This window comes from Sminthopsis crassicaudata, chromosome 5 (genome assembly GCF_048593235.1).
Source record: "Sminthopsis crassicaudata isolate SCR6 chromosome 5, ASM4859323v1, whole genome shotgun sequence".
NCBI classification, from domain to species: domain Eukaryota; kingdom Metazoa; phylum Chordata; class Mammalia; order Dasyuromorphia; family Dasyuridae; genus Sminthopsis; species Sminthopsis crassicaudata.
Genome location: NC_133621.1, coordinates 39,655,312 through 39,672,687, shown reverse-complemented (window position 1 = coordinate 39,672,687; position 17,376 = coordinate 39,655,312). Strand labels below are relative to the sequence as shown.

Genomic DNA, 17,376 nt, shown 5'->3' with positions numbered 1-17,376 from the left:
ATTATTAAAAGACCAAACAATGGGTGATTAATTTAATTTTCCCTGCTTTTTGGAAGAATCCCATTGGAAACAGTGAAACAGAGCAAAGCCCACTGAAGACTTCAGAAAAAAGACTTTTTGATACCTGAATTTTAATTCACTTGTGGTGTGAGCATCCCTCTCTTGCTCTGGGACTCAGATCTGGTGTTATCTTAGCAGAGAAGCTTCTCTTTGCTAATTCCCACTCTCACTGACTGGGAGAAAAGGGACCTTGGAAGAACATCCTCCCTCATCTGTGGATATATATATATATATATATATATATATATATATATATATATAAAATCGCTTCGCTCACCTTCAGCTTCCTAAAGGCAGGATCTGGTTCATTTTTGTCTTTGTACCACCAGTGGCTAGCATGGTGCCTCGGACACTTCGATGGAGTTAAGGATTTATGGGCACCAAGGCTTAGATTCTTTGTACTGAGGACATGACCAGCATTTCTCTATGAAACCACCCAGGGCTGTAACAAAAGGAAATGTAAGTCTTGTCTTAAAGCAGGCTATTTTATTAAAATAAAAATGATTTCGTTTCATCATGAATTTGCCTTGGACATTTTTTGTATCTCATGCGTTAGCCATCTTTGTCATATTTTCCTAGCATTTTGGGTATGATCTACATCAAGAGCACCACTGAATAATGGGACTGAATATCCTAATTGAAAGGGGAAAAATCAATCTTATTATTTTATATTCACACACTATGTCCTTTTCCATTTTTAAAACCTTAATGATTGATTAGTTTTCAGGCTTCTAGATAAGAATAAAGTCAGGGAAGGGTTTTGCTTAATCCAATCTTTCTGAATCCCAAATGCCATAATAATAAAGTGCATTCTCAAGTATGTATTTAGATATAAAGAAACAATTTTTCAACCAATTGGTTTATGCCAGAATATGGGTTGATAAATTTGGCCAGGTTTTTGGAGTTATGAAGTTTATCTAATGGCTTCAGGGAAGTGGACATCCAAATACAAAAATAGCTTTCTCCTGGATGCTTTCCCAACAAAGGCAACTCTTCTTTTGAAATTGTAATCTGAAATTCCCAGGATGCTTTCTGTTGGATCATTTTAGTTGATAGGAGCTTTAATATTCAACAGCTCTTAGTTATATATAACAAAACCCCAAACTCACCACACCTAGAGAAATTGGCAATCTAACTGTAAATTAAAGTGACGCAGTTTAAACCCATACGTAGATGAAAGAGCTGTCATTGCATAGTGTGACAGGAATCTACGAAAGAGCTAACCTCTGATAACAGCCTCATTAAAAGCACACGATGTGTCTAGCACAAAAAAATAAATATATAGCTACAATTATAGTTAGTGAAGTGAACCTGACATAATTTGGGCAGCCCTCTGAATACAATAAAGTGCCATTCATTTTCAATCTGATTGCCCATCTATGAGAAGTCAAAAATCCACATATCCTAAGGAAGGTATCTCCTTATGACTTCAGTGATTGGCTTCCTAAGAAGCGATGAACTGCTTGGTTTTTACCTCTTCCCACTCCCCCCACCCCCCCGCCAAATCTATAACAGGCCATCTATGATAGCACAACATAATGAACCTCAATTGGAAAGAAATATTCCAATCCCTAACCAATGCCTTGTAGTGATGTTGATGATCAAGACAATGTCATCAGTTAGGGGGACAGGCCGACCAGCTGAGGATCCTGAAATGGTACTAGTCCTGGGTAAAACTGGGCCCCAAAGAGAAAAACCAAAGTTTACTTTTCTCAGAAATGCAGACAACTCGTGACTCTTCATGGCAATGGCCCACATTACCACCAGACCAAGAGCATCCTTTTCTGGAAGCTGGTTTGAAGATCTTTCACATCCATTTTTTTTTCTTCCCATTCTCTGACAGAAGGTAGACAGTAATGAAATGTTTCCAAAACAGGCAACTTTTTTTGCCATCAGCCCTGAATAATCTCTTCCTGATTAGGTTTTTGGAGATGAATCTTCATTGAAAACAGATGTGGGACTTGGCCCCACTATGCTGACACTTTTCCAAATTTTATTCCCATCTCATAACGTCTTTCAGGTCCCCCTCCTTCTCCTCTCACTTTGCCAGACTCTAGAATGAAGGGGGCCTGCTCTTATTCCTTTCCCAACTGAGAGAATCAATCAGTTGGTTTTCAGCTCATGTAGCTTGGCTCAAGGGCAAGAGGTTGGAGACAAACCCCCTAACGAGAAGGCAGACATTGTTCATCATTCATGACACTCTACTTCCCTGATTACAAATACCCGACTCTCTTCTGTTGAAAATCAGTAGCTTCCCTTTACATCCAAAGTCCTTCCTCTCCATGTCTATTTTACTTCATCTCTTTGCCCTAAATAAGGTTCCTAAATTGTTGGTATTATATCGGCCCTTGTATCATGTATTGAACATGGTCTCACTTGTCCTTCTCACCTGTACTTAGAATCACAGAATATTAGAATTGAAAGGGACCTTCGAAATCATTTAGCACAGAGGCTCTTAATCTGGTATCCATGAATTTGATTACTATTTTGATAACTCAATACAATTGGTTTCCGTTGTAAGTCTGTGTACTTTATTTTTGGCTTCAAAAATCATCCTAAAAGGAGATCCATAGATTTTGGCCTGTTGGCCAAAGGGATGCTCATGAGTCTAATGTATTCTAGCATGAAGTCCTCATTTATATTTTGCAAATGATATGGAAGTGAAGTGGTGTATCTAAGGCTGTGCAGCACATAAGGGGTAGAGTCTCCCTCAGATGTTAGGCTCTCTGTGCCTTCAGTCTATCACTCACTCCATTGCACTTTCTCTTAAGACCAAAGGATTGTCTTCTTTCAGGAACACTGAAGCTCAGAAGTCTGAGGGATGACTAACCTTGGAAAAGGTGGTTCAGGAAGCATAGGGAGAAAAGGACATAAGCAAAGATGGTACCCAATGTTTGGGAAGAGGATACAATCATTTTCTTTGAGAAGGAAGAAGTCTGTGGTATGAAAGTTCTTTAAAAGACATGAGATGGGGACAAAAGGAAAAAAATATGGCTTTGCAAATCATATACCACATATCAGGGCTAAAGAGTAAATTAAGGAATAAAAATGTGGGAAACACATGAATTCTATTGATGCTTATACTTGTGTTCTCAAAGAAATAGTCTTTAAAAAATTGCTTTTGTAATCAAAACTATGCTTTGGCTATAGTCCTCAGTAAATGAAAATGTGTTTATATTTCCATAAACATGTTTGCATTTGGTATCAGGGAGCCAGTTTCAGTTAAAAACAAAAGTTTTGGGTCAAAATCTCCAAAGGCAAAAGGTCTTCCTGGGCCCTCCAAAAACACTAGCCAGAAGGAGAGATGCATAATGTCCCATCAATTAAGACTTAGTTCTTTTTTCTTTCCCATCACAGACATCAGCAGTCGTGTAAGAGAACAGCCTCTGATTGGGACTCCAGCTCCAACAGTCGGATCGTCTGTTTGTCTTCACAATCACCACTTATGTCTGTGACCGTGTCCGTAACGGAGTTTAGGAGGCTGAGACTCAAGGGCCAATTGTGCAGTCAGTTGGTTATCTGAGGATACTAGACACCAGAAGAGAGGCTTAGGAAGAGAGACAGGTCCCTAAGGGATTAAACAGAGCTGCTGAGAAGCCCCAGTCTTGGAGGCCAATGGGAGTAAGGAGGAACTTGGGTTGAAGACAAGCACTACCAAGTGTCACCTTTCACGGACTCCATGTGAACATCAGATCGGAAGCCACTTAAGAGCAGGGACTGTTCCCTTTTTGTCTCTGTATTCTTAGCACCCAACAAGCCTTGCCCATTGCTGGTATTTAATAAATGGTTGCTGAAGTGGACTGACCTTCCTATCTCACAGCAATCGTTTTGATTTACTTCCTTGAGAATTAGCTGGTGTTGAAAAAGAACTAGAAAAGACATACTGAGCTATAGCAGAAGCTGGTGACGGCCACAAACTGCCGCTGATCACTGCCACAGACAGCATCTCTCTCTTTGCCCCACTCCAATAGCTTGACTGATTCATCCATCCGTACCTTGCCCCAGGATTCCCTCCCTGCCCTGGGTTTTTTAGGTGCCCTCCTGATTTCTTGGATACAAACAACAACAGATATAAAAAAAAAACTGCCCAGAGAAGAGACCATCTCCTTTAAGTATCCAAGTGCTGCAAATTCAAATGCATGCCTCTGGGAAATCCACGTTCTTTGGTTGTTAATCTTAAGCCCCCAAAGGGCTGTGACTGAGGTCCTTAAATACTGAAAGAGATACCCTGGGCTGCAGGAAGCTGCAGAAGCCGACAGCCATCTGTACGTGGTACAGAGCAGAGTTCCCGGACAGCCGAGGCTTCCAGGGAGGATATCCAAGATGTTCTCTCTTTAGAATTGTGTAGTCCAGAGGCTGCAAGGCTTTCTTTCTTTTCTTTAGTGTTTATGTGAGACATAAATAAGAGTAGTGTTTCCCATGGATAAAGTAAAGCAGTTAAGATCACGAGTTTTAAATCTATGGGAAATCGCTCCCATCGTAGATCACAGGTGAGTCAACGGTCAGGTGATAAAAGACTTTTTTGGAGATGAACCTGTAGGATGTACAAAGAAAAAAAGCAGCTTGTTAGTGGTGGCCCAGAAAAGCCCAATGAATCAATCATTGTCACTGACAATGACAGGAGACCAAGGATCTTGCTCTGAGTCTAATCTTCCTGAGGAAGAAGTGGTTCCAATGCTCATAACAAAGAAATCTCTTTTTAGGGGATCTTTAATGATTTCAAATGAGATAACACTTACTAAAACATGTTGCCAGCCTTAATATACTACCCAAATTCTGTTTTTATTAGAAAAATAACCAAGAAGTCTTCTCCCCTGGCTCACGGATAAATCCTTTCCCTTCACAGGGGTTGTAAAACTGTGTGTCCCAGAGGAATATGAGAACTCAGCCATCCCCTTTAGATTCATATAAACTTGAGCCTTTTTTGAGCACCAGGACCATACAATCCTCCTCAGGACTCATCACCATGGTCCCCCCTCACCTACATTAGAAAAGAAAACAATAATCCCAAAAGAGGAAAGCTGGAAGGCTTGTTGTAAATCTGAATTAGGGAAATGTGTTTAAAATACTCTTTCCCATAGCTCTTTCATGGGCATCTCTCCATTCAACCATGGAAGCAGAGTTTAGGCCAGGTGTCAGTAACCTTCGGTCCACACATAAGCCAGATGAGTACCAGGGTCTTCCCAAACTGAATCTGAAGAAGCCTTTTCAGTCATTTGGTTTCCCATTCCTGCTAAGGAATTACTGGATAACTGAGGTACTAATTCAAAAGGGCTTATGGTGTGGCCCCTCCCGGAGGATCATCTGAAGAAGAGGGAGGAAAGCTTGCTGTCTTATTATCCACTCATATTGGCTATGACCCCGATGGACCTGGGACATTTGATCATGAGTCTGCCCCTGGGGCATATAATCAAAGATATCTGTGTGAAAATCCAGGCTCATTAGACAAGGTCCTTCATTCTTTTCTTCCCTGTGAGGGGGTTGACTCAAATTTGGCATTCAACTTTGGGAAAGCTGCCAGCCCTTAATTTAGGCATTCAGGAAATATAAAACAATAAACAATTTACCAGTAACATTAACTACCCACATCGCATGTGGCAGCCAAGAGGAGAGGTGGGTCCTGTGCTTGCATGTGACTCTCAGGGAACACGAATGTCCCGCTTGCGTAGGGGACCCCACACATAAGAATGTCTTCGAAATTATTCCCAGAAAAAAAAAAAAAAACCCCTCTTACTTTGAGAAGGTGTTGTCGAATATCAAGATGTAAATCCCTGGATTCCTGACTTTCAGCTGGCCTTTGATGTTTTCCCGGTGGGAATTGCAACGGGTCATGGGAATTAGAACCTGAAAAATCAAACCGGAGGAGACATGACATGCCAGTTTCAGAGCTAGAAGATGATATAGTTAAAAGCTAAAATAGGATTCCCTTAAAGAGCAGCTAATCTTTCCCCATATTTTATGTATGAGGAAACTGGTCCTCAGAGAAGTGGATGTATTTGCTCAAGACTAGAAAGCAGTCCAGTTTGGACCAGAAAATGGGGTCTCCTGACTCCTTTTAGTAATCAATGGAAAGGGAAAACCACTATAATACAATGCCAAAAATAACTTGTAAAATATTTACATAGAAGAGAGTGAGCAGTCTAAGATCTCAAACTATATTACAAGCAGTAAACATAAAAAGGATTTGGTACTGACTGAGAAATAAAAAGGTTGATCAGTGGAACAGAAGAGGGACCCAACATACAAAAGCAAGTGAACACAATAGACATTGTTGGGGAAACTCAAAGGTCTCAACTACTGGACTAAGATTGACAATTCAACAAAATTGCTGGGAAAACTGGAAAGAAATGTGCCAGAAGCTAGACATGGATTAGCACTTCACACCATTTATCAAGTTCTAAATTGGTACACAACTTAAAACATAAAGACATAAACAAATTATAAAATCAAGGAGAAAAAAATTACCTTTCAGATCTATAGTTGGGAGAAGAGTTCATGACCAAATAAGGGATAAGAAAGGATCACAAGATAAAATGGGCAATTTTGATTCTATAAAATTAAAATGTTTTTGCACAAACAAAACTAAAGTAGCTAAAATCAGAAGGAAAGAAGGTTAATGGGGGGAAAAAAAAGCTTTGTAACAAGTTTGTACTAAAGGTCTAATTATCAAGGTACTTGAGGAACAGGTTCAAATTTATGAGAAGAAATTGGTATGATATGATATGGATATATAGTTCATATTCTTCAGGTAGCTTTCAGAGGAAGAAATCCAAGCTTCCCATTTGTTTATTGTAGTTCAGTGGTTTCCTCTGAAGAGGTTCACTTCTTCCTGAATCCATTTCAAGTTTTCTTTGCAAAGAAACTGGAATATTTTGCCATTTCCTTCTCTGTTCATTTTACAGATGAGGAACTAAGACATACAGGATTCAGTGACTTGTCCACAATCACACAACTAGTAGCTATCTAAGGTCAAACAAACTCAGGAAGATGAGTCTTCTTGTTTATCTACAGCACCACCTAGCTTCCCAAAGCAATCAACAGCCATGAGCCAAAATGCTTCAAGTCACTAACAGAAAAATACAATTTAAACCAATCCTCAATTTCCACCTCATATCCACAGGTTTGGTAAAGCTAACAAAAAAAAGAAAAAAAATGACAAATATTGGAAGAAAATAGGTACTATTAGGGTACTACTAGTGGGGCTGTAAATTGTATTCAATGCAGTTATTTAGAACAGCAATCTAGAATTGTGCCTCCAAAGTTACTAAATTATACATAGCCTTTGACCTACACCCTTAAGTGATCAAAGAAAGAAGAAAAGAACCCATGTACAACAGTAATTATAGCAGTTCTATGTGCGTATGTGAAGGAGAGAAAGAAGGAAGGAGGAAGAGGAGGAGGAAAAGAAAAAGGAGAGAGACAGAGAGAGAGAGGGGGGGGGGTAGGGAGGGAGAGAGAGGGAAGGAAAGAGGAAAGGAAGAAGCGAGAGAAAACAAGAACAAATAAGTGGAAACTAAAGGAGCTGTCCATCAATTGGGGAATAGTTGAACAAATTATGGTATATGAATGGAAACATGACAAAAGGAATGGTCTCAAAGAAATCTGGGAAACTCAAATCAATTGATGGAGTCATGTGAGCAGAAACAAGAGAAGAAATTCTACAATAAAAAAAACAGGGTAAAGAACAATACTTATTTAAGAACTCAATGCAATCATCAATTGCAATCAATTGCAAAATGCAATCAATGCAAATCAATGTATTTACCACCCATGATTCCAGATGACAGATGATGGAACATGCAACTCAATAGAGTAAGGGTATGGAATGATATATATCTATTTGGAGACATGGGCAATGAGAAGTCTGTTTTGCATTAGTATGCATATTTATTACAAGGATTTTTGCTACTTTTTTTTTTTTTTTTAACCATGGGAAGGGGGAGAGAGAAAAAAGAAAGAAAATACAATTTTTGTTAATTAAAAAAAACTTTTAAATTCCCCCAAATCCCTTAAAATACTACCAAAAGACTTTCCCAATAAAGTCCTGCTTAATCATATCATGAAAGAGACTCTGGATTTATGAAGGCCACATTCATGAAACTTGATTTCTGGCAAGATCTACATACCAAGTTGGGAACAGGTTTAGCAAAAGACTGTCCACTTCTTTGTATCTGCAACACTGAGCACAATGCTGGCTCATGAGAAGTTCTAAATAAATGCTCACTGTTTTGCAAAGACAGGCCCAATGTGAATCACAGAGAGGTTCATCATTAGAAAGATGGTCACTGGGTATCAAGTTTTTCTGTTTAGTAACAACTTACATAAATTCTCTGCTAAGATGAGGCTGTCATGTGCACTGATGGAGAGACTGCCCACAAATTGGGAACCTTAGGAAGGATCATAAAACCAGAAAGGCAAAATTCTCCTGGACAGAACAAACTTAACTCTTAAAGTTGGCTGTGAATAAAGACTTTACATTAGAAGCAAATCTTTCCCACCAAAAACATTTTACCTACAGGAACCCAATAGTTTGAGGTTCAAACTATTCCCAGGAGGAGAAATTAGAGGCAGCAAGACAGACATACTCTTTTCTAGAATGCTTGCAGCATCACCAACTACATGAGAACAGAGATACATATAAAGTGGATAGAGATACATATAAGATACATACAGAGATACAATCTTTTTTGCCATTTCTTCCCAGACTAAGAATCTTTGATTTTCTACATCTAGCTCCAATGTGGCTAGAATTTCTACATATATACTTCCAATTTTATTTTATTGTCACTTCCAATTTTATGAAAAATAAATCCTAGGGGCAGCTAGGAAAATAAATCCTGGGGGCAGCTAGGTGGTATAGTGGATGGAGCATAGACTCTTGAGTCAGGAGGATATGAACTAATGTTAAGTGTCTGTGATCCTGTGTGATCCTGCACAAATCAACTAACCCCGAATGCCTCCAAAACAGAATAAAACAAACAAAAATAAAATAAAATAAAATAAAATAAAATAAAATAAAATAAAATAAAATACAATAAAACTTAGAATATTCAGGCTAGAATTAGACCTTATTCCAAGAGATACTTATTCTAATCATTCAAGGACCAAGACAAGCCTGTGTGAGCACAATATTAAGCAGCTCAGGACATAATATGTGGCTTCCTTTTGCCCCTCACTGGTTTATTTGGAAATAACAACAGAAGCTGACATGGCTGTCAGTAGTGGGCACAGACCAGGAATGTGGTAGTAAGGTTTTGGAAAAAAAAAAAAGGCTGAATCCATTGTTATATTTTCAGTGTGAGCACTGACATCTCAAAAACCAGCAAAGACTTCTAATCTGGCCTTGGTTTACTGTTTTGTTGATTGTCTAGACTTAAGAGACAGAGAACATATGAATAATGCAGATTAAACTCAAAAGTGTGCTATGCAAAAATATTTTTCCTAGAGAACCAAATGTTAAATGTCAGCCCACACCTGACAGAAAGCTACTGATTGGAAAAGTAGTTGAGACAGATTTGGGACCAGAAAGATGTGGAGGGAGCTTGTGTGAAAACTCAAGTGTTCTAGTGGTTTTATCTCAGGATCTGTGGAGTTATGGAGCAGCTTACCTTACAGTGATCCAAGGCAGCATGCTCAGACTCTCGAAAGACGACACTGAACGAGATGCTTTTGGGATCAGAGGAAAAGACCCAGCTGATCGTGAGCCCGATCTCGGTCACAGTGATTGGGATGATGCTGTAGGTGTTGGATCTGACAAACAACTCTCTGTTACCTTCCCCGAAGTTTAAGATCTCATCCACTGTGAGGGGTAATTTTATCCTGAAATAAAGATGGGAAGAATGGCTTCAGCTGGATGACCAATGTCCTGGTTAGCTCATTTAGCAGAAGAATCTTGGGCCTTCCTCTTCCCAACAAACAGAGATTTTTCTTTTTTGTTTCTTTTGGGAGGGAGGGAACTTGGTAATACGTTTACTTGAAAGAAAGGAGCCTGCTAAGATCTTTACTTGGACAAACTTGTTTTTAGCACTGGCATTATTTTATATACATAAACTAATAGATTAAGCAGAGACTTTAGAAGGAAAATTCTTACCCTTTGGGAGCAAAAAAATTTCTGGCTGCTGTAAAGTAGGAATTATATGCATGGGAGTTAGGATTGTATTAATCAATCAATCAAGAATCAATGAGCATTAGGATTGCACATGTTTCCCCTATTATCAGATTGCTTGCTGTCTTGGGGAGGGAAGAGGTAAGGAAAAGAAGAAGAAAAATTTGGAATACAAAGTTTTACACATAAATGATGAAAGAATCAATAAACATTTATTAAATGATTATTGTGGCCTGGGATTGTGTCAGGTGTTGGGAATACAAACACAAAGAAAGAAGCAATCCTTTCTTGTCAGTTTACATTCTGATGCATGATACATTTTAAAAATAGTTTCTATGTAACTGGTTTCTTTTTTTTTTTTTCCTGAGGCTGGGGTTGTGACTTGCCCAGGGTCACACAGCCAGGAAGTGTTAAGTATCTGAGACCAGATTTGAACTCAGGTCCTCCTGACTTCAGGGCTGGTGCTCTACCCATTACACCACCTAGCTGCCCCACTGGTTTCTTTTGTAACAGGGAAAAGGAGGCAGCTTGTGATAGGGGAGGAAAAAGGGAATTAGTCATATCTCCTACTGAGCTCAGGTTGTTTCTCCTGATACTTGTACTTCTCTAATGGAAAATTGACCCCATGATTTGGTGTATGAAAAAAACAAAACAAAATAAAGTTATATCAAGAATAGAATTAAAAGAGAGAACTTAAGCCCAAAGATATTGTCTTACTGAGATATGGCATGTGGGTATCTCCCATAAGTTTAGAGGGTTTAGCTGAAGTATTGTATGCGGACACAGCACTGAATTAGCTGAACTTCTGAGCATGGAGGAAGCTGACCAGGTCACAGTCTTACAGAATCTAGAGGATACAGTGTTGGACTCTGAGCAGGGAAGGAGTCGCCCCAGCCACAATGTTAAGAGTCTAGTGGTTACAGCACTACAGGATCTGCTTTCAGCTTTTATGATCACAGGCAAACCACTTTCTGTGCCTCAATATTTCAATCTGTAAAATGGGACTAACAATAGCAATAATATCTAACTAGATTGCCAACATGGCCTGATGGGTAAAGGGACAGGCTTGGAATTAACTATTTCCTGGATGTGGTTCTTTTCAGCAGTGAGGTAATTCAAATCAATTCCAATAGACTTGTGATGGAGAGATCTATCCAAATCCAGAGAGAGGACCACAATATAATATTTTCGTCTTTCTTGTTTGCTTGCCTTTTTTTTTTTTTTTTTCTCTTTTTCATTTTTGTTCCTTTTTGATCTGATTTTTCTTTGGCAGCATAATAATTGTGGAAATATGTATAGGAGAATTCCACATGTTTAAGATATATTGCTGTCTAGGGGGGAACATGGGGGAAGGAAGGGAGAAAAATCTGGAACACAAGGTTTTGCAAGGGTGAATAATGAAACCTATCTTTGTATATATTTTGAAAATAAAAAGCTATTATTAAAAAAAAAAAAAAAAGAATGTACGAGAATAAAATCAAGCCAAAAAAAATGTGTTGTAGATGAGGTTCCTCTACAGTTATAAATAGGTGTAGGAAAAAAAAAAGAGTTTGGGGACGTTACAGTTCATATTTCTAAAGGGAGTTGAGGAAGAGTGTAGGTTTGTGACCTCACACTGATGGCTGAGGTTCATTCCCATGGGCCTGCACGGGGCTTTTTGGTGGTCCCAAATACTAGGGTGAACAGGCCACTCCCCCAGGGTGTCCTTATTCTGTATTTCTCAGTCTAGTTAAACATGTCGCCAGACAGTAGCAGGGTAGAAAAAAGACATGGGAGAAAGAGCAAGAAGGGTCCAGAGAGAGAGATGGCAGCATTTCCATGGAGGCCTCCATCGTGGCAAAGTCCATGAGAAGTAACGGCTGCCTGAGGTTGCCAAAACTGGTAAACTTATTGATAACCTCTGACTTCTAATGAATCAATAAGTGCGTGCCCCAACCAGGTTTTTGAGTCTCCTTCTTCTCCCCACCTTGGCTGCGATGGTACTCACATCAGCTCTCCAGACTTCAGCAGGCAGATTTCTGCATCCTGGCCCATGGGCATATCTTCAGAGTCATCGGGTGTTAGAGAGTTGGATGTGCTGTCCCTGTAAAAAGAGGAAGATGGTCTCAGGCAGGCACAAACACACCCCAGAGAATCCCTCCGCCACATCTATTGCTTCCCCTTTAAGAAATCAAGAGCTTCCCAAGTCCTGGCTGTAGCAACAGCATTTTGGGCTGCTTTGAAGGAGGCCGCCCAGAATAAATGTGGGCTGTTAAGGACACGCCGACTGATCAGCAACCCCGTACCTACTGAATTACATGGCTCTGCGGCAGTAATCCAGGGCGCTGAATCAAGTCCAGCAAAACAGGGAAAAGGAACAGGGGGAGAAATATGGGACAGGAAGAAATGCATCTGCAATCTTGTAATCACAAACACAGCTTACATCGGTGTCCTTCTCCACCCATCCTCACCAGCTGCCTTCTAAGACCTCGCCTTTGCCCTTGTCCTTCAAACCAGACTCTGGTATTTCTACTTTCTGAGCCCCCTTTTTGTTTTCTTCTTTCACTTTCACAGAAAACAATTTTTAAGAAATAACAAAAGTAGCAATACCAGATCGGGGCTATAAAAACATGAAAACTAATTTGTCCATTTTCTGCCCTCCTTTTGTCCTACACCTATTATTCTTGCAACTCCCATTATAGTTAATTCCCCGTTATCTGCATTCAGATAATATAGAAAATAGATAACTGAACTGACCCAGAGTTTTTCCCAATTAGATCCTTCTCCATAGAAGGTCAGGATAAAAGAGTTAAACTGAGACACGAGTGGACATACATGGAGGGTGGAGGCGATGAGGGTAAAGTCTGAAAGGGTGATTTAATCTCAGACTACATTAAAAGTCAAATACATCTTACATTATTATTTATATCGCCCTCCATTCTGTCAGCATACATATGCTTTCCAATTCTTTCTGTTTATGGACGAGGCATTTGGGAGTAAATGACTGGCCAAGGGTCACATGGCTAATAAGTAATGTTTGAGGCTGGATTTGAATTCAGGTCCTCTTGACCCCAGAGCCAGTGCTCTGTCCACTGCTGCATCAACTGCCTCTATTGTTTTCAGTCTTCCTTTCCCTCTTCTTTGATTACATTTCTGTCCTCTAAATCTGGACTAGCACGTGCCAATAAATGGAAAATTGAATGTAAAAATCAGCGTAAAAGATATCGTACTAGAGCTGTATGACCGGAGAATAAGAAAGACTGCTTAAGAATAGGATGAGACCTGGAGTAAGGCTGCCAGCACACTTACGCAGAGCCCTGTGGGGATTTATGGGAGGGTGAGAAGGCTTCAGTCTGCGCCATTGGAGAGAAGACCCATGATGATGACATCACAGATTTACCAAAGTTGTGAAATGTACCACACCACAAAACCTGCATGGTATGGGAGCCGTATGGGGCGTGTGTGTGCATATGTATGCGTAGTACATGTGTGTATATGCATGCATGTGCATGGGCAGGTATGCATGTATACAGCACAAGTGTGTATATTGCATACATGGGAGCATGCACAAGTGTGTATTGCATGTGTGTGCATGCGTGTGCAAGGTACGCAAGCATCTCTGTGTGCACATGTACACATTATGTGCACATGTGTATGTTGTGTGGATGCATTGTCTTGAGCTGTGTGTGCTTATCTTATGCACTGCACATGTGTAGTGTGCAGCATATGTGTGCATGCATGCACAGATTGCATTATGTATTGCATGTACACAATGCCATGTGTGTTGTGTGCAGCATGTATGTGCACATTGCACTGTGTGCATGTTGCATTGTGTGCATGCATGTGGGTGGGTGTGTAAAGGGGCACAAGGCACCAAAACCCCTCGTCCTGATGCTCTTTAGTAACTTGGGCCACCCCTGATTCCCCACACTGGGTTTCTAATCCCTTAGGATGACAAGTGTGTCCTCCCCCTCCCAGGGCTGCTGGGAGGCTCACATGACTCAATATAATGTAACTTAGTGTGCCCCCTATCGGAGATCATGGTCATTACAGCTGTATAATCTCCCATCCTTCCGGGCAGGAACCGTAACTACCACAAGGGGGCGGGAGCGGCCGCGAACTCTGGGGACATGAAAAGAGAGTCTCATGTCAGAAAAAGTGAGGCGGCCTCACCGTGCGGGCAGAAGGGACCCTGGGGGCAAACCGAGCCGCCGGGACAGCCCCCGGCCGCTAGAGGCCGCCCGCCCCCTCACGATGCCGGCCGTCTGGCGCCGGTTTCGGTTTCCTCCGCGCCCCAGCCCCGAGCTCTCGCCGGTTGTCTCCCAGCGGCCGGCCGGCCCCGCAGCACTGCGGTCTCTGGCACGGGATGAGCCTCCTCTCCCCCCTCCCCATAAAGCACTAATTACAGACCCGTGTAGAGCCTGGGAGGCTAACGCCGCGAGCGGCCGCAGAGTGACCAGAGCGGGGGAGAGACTGCCTCAGTGCCGCGCCCGGGTGTGAGCTAATGGGTGCCGGCGCTCCCTCTGGGGCCACAGGGGGCACCCACCTTCCCTCGGGCCGCCCTCCAGCCGCTGGGGCCCCTCCAGATCACTTGGCACTGTGAATGCGGGCGGCGGAGCCTCCTCTCCGTGAATCCCCAGCCCTCCCACCTCAATTGTATGAAACAAAGATTGACGAAGTGCCCCCTGTGTGCCGGTCTGTGCTAAGCACTGGGCAGCCAGAAAACGCCCCCCGTCCGTTAATGATCTAATGGGGAGGGTGACACAAGGGAGCTGAACAAGAGGGGCGGTGGGCGCCACTAGGGGGCACCATTTGACCGAGCAGAGCGGGTAACGGCAGATGGGGGTGAGCCGGAAAGGAAGGCTCTGAGCAGAGTTCGGGGCCCCTCCTCAGCCCAACGGGAAGGAAGAGCCTGGGGGCCCCCGAAGTCCCTCTGCGGGTTATCGGGGAGGTGGGAACCAAACTGCCGGCTCCCTCCGTCCCTCAGCCCCCCAGCGGCGGTCCCGGCACCAATTACCCGGAGCGATGTTTCTAGAACAAAATGTTGCAGCCACCTCGCCTCCCACCTATGTCTGCCCACCCCCCCACCGCCCTGTCCAAAGGATGGTCTTTTCCCCCGGGAGAGTCTTGTGCCAGGATTCCGCGCGTGCACAAGTTCCCGGAGACGAACGGACTCAAGCTCTCCTGGATAACCCGAGAAACCCAAGTTCTCAGAATCTTTATTTCCAAATAACCCACAAGCATTTATGAAGAAGGGGCAGACTGTGGCGCCGGCCTTGTACCGGGAGTGGGGATAACGAGACAGAAACACGCCACTCCCTCCCACCGACCATCCAAGTGAAATCAATGGCTGCACACAAGCAGAGATGAAAAAGCTGCAGGAGACGTGGCTAAATAAACAATAAACTCAGAACCTACTACAGGAGGGGTGGGTGTGTGTGAGTGTATGTGTGTGTGTGTGAGAGAGTGATGGAAGGAATAGGAAAGCTGGCTTCAAATCCCACCACAGACATTTACCATCCATGTGACTCTGGGCAGGTCATTTGATCTTGTGCCTTAATGTCCACATCTCTAAAATGGGACACAGAGCACCCGCCCCACAGGGTTACTGAGGATCAAATGAAATCACACAGGTAATGCGCTCTGCAAACCTCTACAAGGGAGCCGCTATCAGGAGCTGGCAGGATAAAGGCATGGTGATGATGTGGAAAGACCCCCGTCCTTGCCTGCAGGCAGAAGACCTGGGTCTTTATGGGACTTTGACCAACTCAAGCGCTCTCTCGGCGTCCTCATTCATCACATGAGGGATGGACAAAAGGACTTCTTCGATCTTTCCAGCTCTAATTTTTTAATGCTGCAATGGGAGGAGACGGGGCAAAGTGGGCAGATCGACTGTTTCTTGTGGGGTAGTGGAGAGTGCGTGGAGTTGAGAGCCATAAAATCTGGGCCCTGTCTAAGCTGTGCAACAGGAACAATAAGATGGGGAACCAGACAATTTCCTCAGACTCCAGTAACTTAAGAATGTACTTGAGTAGTTCCCACAGAAGGAGAAAGCAAGAAGCCCAATGAGGTGCCGGCCTCATTCACTAAAGTTGGAGAATGTTAATTCTTAGCATGCCCCCAACAGCCTTTTGCTCCGGCTGGGGCTTGCGGCTCACTGCAGGGTTTTCCTCCTGATGCAGTCTCTGTGGGCGATGGTCGGAGCATTTTCACTCTTCCCTGCCATGGGTAGAGAGAGTAGGCTTTGCCAGGCAAACCCCTAGATTTCAGAACCTGAAGGTGGCAGAAACTGCCCCGAATATGCATTCTCTTCTGTCCTAAACCTTAAAAAAGAGACAGGCCCAAACTTAGTCCATGAAGAGAACTAAAGAGCAGAGATCACTATGCAGGAAACCAGACCGTGGGGATACACTGAGCCTGAAGGAAAAAGGACTCTTGTCCAGCTGGACCCAGTCCTGCCTTCCCCAATGGAGGAGGCTGAGACAGTTTTGAGGTCCATTCCTGGGAGTAATCCTAACATCAAAGGGAAAGGAGTCAGAAACTTAGCGGTAGGGAAATAAATGAACAAAAGACCAAAACTACTAAATATTTTAGGAGGGAGAAAATTCAGCTAAAAATTTAGACAATAAGCAGATAAATTAATAAGGGAGATAATTAAAATTAGAAGATGAACCTCTAGGCATCTAAGAGACTGCAGATGTCTCTAAATAAACATTGGCTTTTCCAAGAAAACTCCATGGACAATACTGGCATGATAAATCAATACTGTAACACAAAGGAAATTAAGTTAATAACTAATAAAACGTAGAACTCTGGGGACTCCCAAGAGAGCAATGGTTCTAATGAGAAATCAGAATTTGCAGACAAGCTACATGAGAACAAATGGCAGAATTTATGACTTCCACAGTAGAAATAATTAGTATTCGTAGGGATAAATCTCTCCAAAGAAGCAAAAGAGAGAAAACACAGATTGAGAATACAAATGACGGAAGGACAATCTGCAAGCAGAAAAGCAAAAATGTGATCTCTACATAAGCAAAACATTCTGATCTTGAACACCAAAAGAAGGGACAAATCACTTCCAGAATGTTAAACGACCAAAGAGATGGAGTAGGAATAAAAGGATTTCAACTCAAACCTTCTAACTCCACATCTAGAACTAATTTCATGGAGCAGTCCCCCCCCCCCCCCAATCAGCTTTGAAATCTGGAATTCAACTTTGGTTTTCCCTC

General features: G+C 42.3%; 1 protein-coding gene across 2 annotated transcripts in view; it reads right to left on the bottom strand.

The window, feature by feature from the left end:
* Nucleotides 1-4,152: 4,152 nt before the first annotated feature.
* Nucleotides 4,153-17,376, bottom strand: part of FYCO1 (FYVE and coiled-coil domain autophagy adaptor 1) — an 82,981-nt gene continuing 69,757 nt past the window's right edge. For both annotated transcript variants that reach the window (XM_074271301.1, XM_074271302.1), the window contains exons 15-18: nt 12,153-12,248; nt 9,669-9,879; nt 5,795-5,904; nt 4,153-4,594 (exon numbers count right to left, since the gene is read on the bottom strand). In XM_074271301.1, the coding sequence (XP_074127402.1) occupies nt 4,519-4,594; nt 5,795-5,904; nt 9,669-9,879; nt 12,153-12,248 (493 nt within the window). In that variant the 3' untranslated portion in view covers nt 4,153-4,518. The remainder of the gene's footprint in view (nt 4,595-5,794; nt 5,905-9,668; nt 9,880-12,152; nt 12,249-17,376) is intronic.